Raw genomic sequence first — 4,598 nt, 5'->3', positions numbered from 1 at the left:
CTACAGCCACCCCCCCACAGCCAGCCAACCTTATGTTGTCCCTCCCTGCCCCCCACCAGCCAACCTCGTGCAGCCCCTCCCTCTGACCGACCAACCTCCTGCAGCCCTGATGGGGACTGGGCCAGATGGCCCCAGTTGGCCCTGTTTGCCGGCCGGGCCAAGGAAACCCACTTGTGCATGTTTTTGTGCACTGGGCCTCTAGTATTTAATAATGATATATCTGATAAGGTGTTAATATCCAAACTATATAAAATACTCATGTAAATCAGCAAAAGGAAGAGAAACAATCCAATTAAAAATGTGCAGATAACCTGAATAGACATTTCTCCAAAGAGGACATACAAATGGTCAAGAGACATATGAAAAACTGCTCAAAGTCACTATTATCGAAGAAATTCAAATTAAAACCACAATGAGCTATAATCTCACACCTGTCAGAGTAGCTATCATAAAAAGAATCAACAAAAAATAATTGCTGGCGAGAATGCAGAGAAAACAGAACACTAGTTCACTGTAGATTGGTCGGAATGCAGATTGGTGCCACTAACATGGAAAACAGTATGGAGTTTCCTCAAGTAATTAAAAATGGAATTTCCATTAGACTCAGTGATCCTACTCCTAGTAATACCTTCTAAAATCCCCTAAACATCTATCAGAAAAAATATATGCACCCTTATGTTCATAGCAGTGTTATTTACAATAGCTAAGATTTGAAAACAGCCTAAGTGCTCATCAGTAGATGAATGGATTAAAAAAAGCTGTGGGACATTTTCACAATGGAAAACTATGCAGCTATAAAAAAAATAGGTATCTCTTATTCTTTAGGACAGCATGGATGGACCTGGAAACTATTATGCTAAGTGAAATAAGCCAATCTGAGAAAGGCAAATATCATGTAATCTCACTTAACTATTTGTGGAATCTAATGAACAAAATTAATTGATCAACAAAATAAGACCTGAAGCTTAGAAGCAAGGAACAGACTGATATACCTTTATGTGGGGTTGCGGGACCAGAAGAGATAAATCAAAGAACTTATATACTTACTAGAAGTCCGATGCATAAAATTCATGCACGGAGGGGGGTGTGTCCCTCAGTCCAGCCTGCAACCTCTCCAATCTGGTACCCCTTGGGGGACCAGGCCTAAACCGGCAGTCGGACATCCCTCTCACAATCCGGGACTGCTGGCTCCTAACCACTTGCCTGCCTGCCTGCCTGTTTACCCCTTGGGCATATGATTTCAGCCTGATTGCAGCACCACTAACCCCAGATATCTTTGTGCGGTGCTATGATGGTAAAACCTTAGGGACAACCGGATCGCTCTAGCCCCACCCCCAGACTCTTGCCCATAAGAGAACCACAAAAGGTGGTGAGACAAATATATATTTTTTTTAAATATATATTTTTACAGAGAGGAAGGGAGAGGGATAGAGAGTTAGAAACATCCTCTTACTGGGGATGTGCTTGCAACCAAGGTACATGCCCTTGACCGGAATCGAACCCGGAACCCTTCAGTCTGCAAGCTGACGCTCTATCCATTGAGCCAAACCGGTTAGGGCTAAGTATATTTTTTAATTAAAATTAAATTAAGGAGGGTAAAAAAGAACCTTATCTTCATCCTACCTGGGTTCTTATTTAATTATATATATATTTTTAATCTTTATTAGTGAAAGTATTACACATATCCCCTTTTTCGCCATTGATCCTTTCTTGCCTGCCCCTGCTCCCTGACTCAAGCCTTCACCACCCTATTGTCTATGTCCATGGGTTATGCATATATGCATACAAGTTCTTTGGTTGATCTCTTCCCCCACCCATCCCACATTCCCTTTGAGATTAGACAGTGTGTTCTATGCCTCTATGTCTCTGAACCAATTTTGTTCATCAGTTTATTTTGGTCATTAGATTCCACATATGAGTGAGATCATGTGATACATGACTTTCTCTTACTGACTTATTTCACTTAGCATAATACTCTCCAGGTCCCTCCTGTCTCAAAGGGTAAGAAATCCTTCTTTTTTACTGCTGCATAGTGTAAATGGTGTAAATGTACCACAGCCTTTTTTATTTATTCATCTAGTAATGGCCACTTGCACTGTTTCCAGATCCTAGCAATTGTAAATTGTGTTGCTATGAACATCATGATGCATACATCCTACCTAGGTTCGTCCACATGATTGTGATGCACACTACAGTTGGAGAACCTTTGAGAGGTAGAATTCAGGTGAAATTTGAAGCTGTAGTCCAGCTACATTGAAAGTTTTGGGAAAGCAAATTAACACCTTATGAAATCAGAAAATATTTTACCATGACTCACATTTTATCCAAAATACTAATGTGTGTGTATTTACACACACACGTGCGCGCGTGTGCACACACACACACACACACACACACTTCTAAAATATATAAAAAGAAATTAACCAAGATTGTTTGAGTAAAACAGCAGGTGGACTTTTTGTCATACACAGTCTTAGGATTCATCAAATTCTTTGTCAGGGATAACATTTATGGTATCAAGTTCAGTCCTATGTGTTTGAAAATTACTTTCTAATATTCTTCACCAGGTAAAAATATCCAGAGTTTCTCTCTTCCAACTCTATGTGTAGAATTGTTAGTCTGCACTACAATTTTACTTCTGATTTAAAACATATGCATGTATGCCATTGTTTTGGAATTGCTTCATTTAACAATCTCACAATAACATCACTCATTTATAAGCAAATTTGTATGAGCTTTATTTGAGATATAGTCTAAGATTTCATTCCAAATGTCCACCAGAACCTCATTCTGAGGTAGCCTTTCCACAAGGCAATTTTACATATGGGTCAAGTCAACATTCTAGAGTGGTTGCAGTATATCTTTTCTGAGGTGTTTAGTAACAATCAATGATATTTTGAAGAGTTAAGATTATAATATATAAAAGCCTTAGCGGCCGTTAAGACCAGTTGACCAAACGACCCATTGACAGGTCAGTATGATGTGCGCTGACCACCAGGGGGCAGACACCCAACACAGGAGCTTCCCCCTTTTGGTCACTGTGCTCCCACAGCCAACCTCCTGTGGCTGGACAACCTCCAGTGGTCCTTTCCCCTGGCTGGCCGACCCCAATCGGCCCTGATCGGAACTGGGCAAGGTGGCCCCAATTGGCCCAGATTGCCAGCCAGGCTGAGGGGCCTCACCTGTGCACAAATTCGTGCACCAGGACTCTAGTCTGTCCTAAAGGCAGATAATAGATAAACAGCAATTGGGCCTTTGTTCCCTAGATTAAATGTTCAGATCCTGCATATAAGTTATCAGTACAACTTTTTAATAGTGAGTTTCTCAACTATTTGATTCACAGCCAATTCTAAGTTCACAGCAAGTTAGCTTTTTGTAGAAAATTCCAATTTCTCCCCATACCAAATTATATTTAATTCTCACTTGCCATAATTTTGAAGAAACAATTCCTACCTGTAACTTTCAATTCAGTTGTTCGTCTTACAAGTTTTCCTTCATATTTAAGTTCACAAGTGTAATTTCCTCCATCTTCTTCTTGAACTTCCTGGATTAGAAGAGCATTTCCTTTCTGTATTATTATGCTTCTCCACATTTTTGGGTTGCATTCCTATAGAGAAAATGTTTTCAAGTAAGAGGAAAAAATATTCACATCATTAAGTCTTAGTACTGACAAGTTTGTATTTTCACTTTTTGTACTTTTCTCTTTAGTTTTCAAAATATGTAACTAAACAGTTAAGTAAGTGACCAGAAAACATCACAACGTGTCCAATTCCCATATCACAACTATCATTCTAAGAGCCATTTTAAAGGTCTGATCCCAAGAGCAAAACATTTCATTCTGCTCAAATATGAAATAATAAAGCTCCCCAAGTGCAAAAATTGTATAGCAGAACCTCAAAAGTCACTAAATGTCATCATAATGCCTTGATTCTTTCTATTTTATAGGGATACTAGAGACCCAATGCACGAAATTCATGCATGGGGGATATCCCTCAGCCCGGTGTGCACCCTCTCCAATCTAGGACCCCTCAGGGGATCAGGCCTAAACTGACAGTCTGACATCCCTCTCACAATCTGGGACTGCTGGCTCCTAACTGCTGGCCTGCCTGCCTGCCTGCCTGCCTGATTGACCCTAACTGCTTCTTCCTGCTAGCCTGATCAACCCTTAATGACTCCCCTGCCAGCCCGATGGCCCCCAATTGCCCACCCATGCTGGCCTGATGGCCCCCAGCTCCCCTTCTTCACCAGCCTGATGGCCCCCAACTGCCCTCCCCTGCCAGCCATCTTGTGGTGGCCATCTTGTGACAACATGATGGAAGCCATCTTGTGGTGGCCATCTTGTGATGACATGAGGGCATCACGCAAGGACCACCTAGGCTTTTATTAGTATAAAAGATTTGGGGTTGTTTTGAAAGCCCAAATTTCAGAGAGGAAGTGAGAAGGAGTGAGAGATAGAAACATCAATGATGAGACATAATCATTGATTGGCTGGCTCCTGCATTCCCCACACTGGGGATCAACCCTACAACCTGGGCATGTGCCCTGACTGGGAATCGAACCATGACCTCTTGGTTTATCGATTGATGCTCAACCACTGA

General features: G+C 41.4%; 1 protein-coding gene across 1 annotated transcript in view; it reads right to left on the bottom strand.

Annotated features, from left to right (window-relative positions):
• Positions 1-3,603, bottom strand: part of IL1RAPL2 (interleukin 1 receptor accessory protein like 2) — a 641,810-nt gene extending 638,207 nt beyond the window's left edge. The window contains exon 1 of the mRNA XM_006770363.2: positions 3,454-3,603. Coding sequence (XP_006770426.1) covers positions 3,454-3,592 — 139 coding nt within the window. The 5' untranslated portion in view covers positions 3,593-3,603. The remainder of the gene's footprint in view (positions 1-3,453) is intronic.
• Positions 3,604-4,598: the final 995 nt, after the last annotated feature.

The sequence above is a fragment of the Myotis davidii genome, unplaced genomic scaffold, assembly GCF_000327345.1.
Source record: "Myotis davidii unplaced genomic scaffold, ASM32734v1 scaffold624, whole genome shotgun sequence".
Lineage (NCBI taxonomy): Eukaryota > Metazoa > Chordata > Mammalia > Chiroptera > Vespertilionidae > Myotis > Myotis davidii.
Note: the sequence above shows the minus strand (reverse complement) of the source record. Positions and strands in the feature narration are given on the sequence as shown.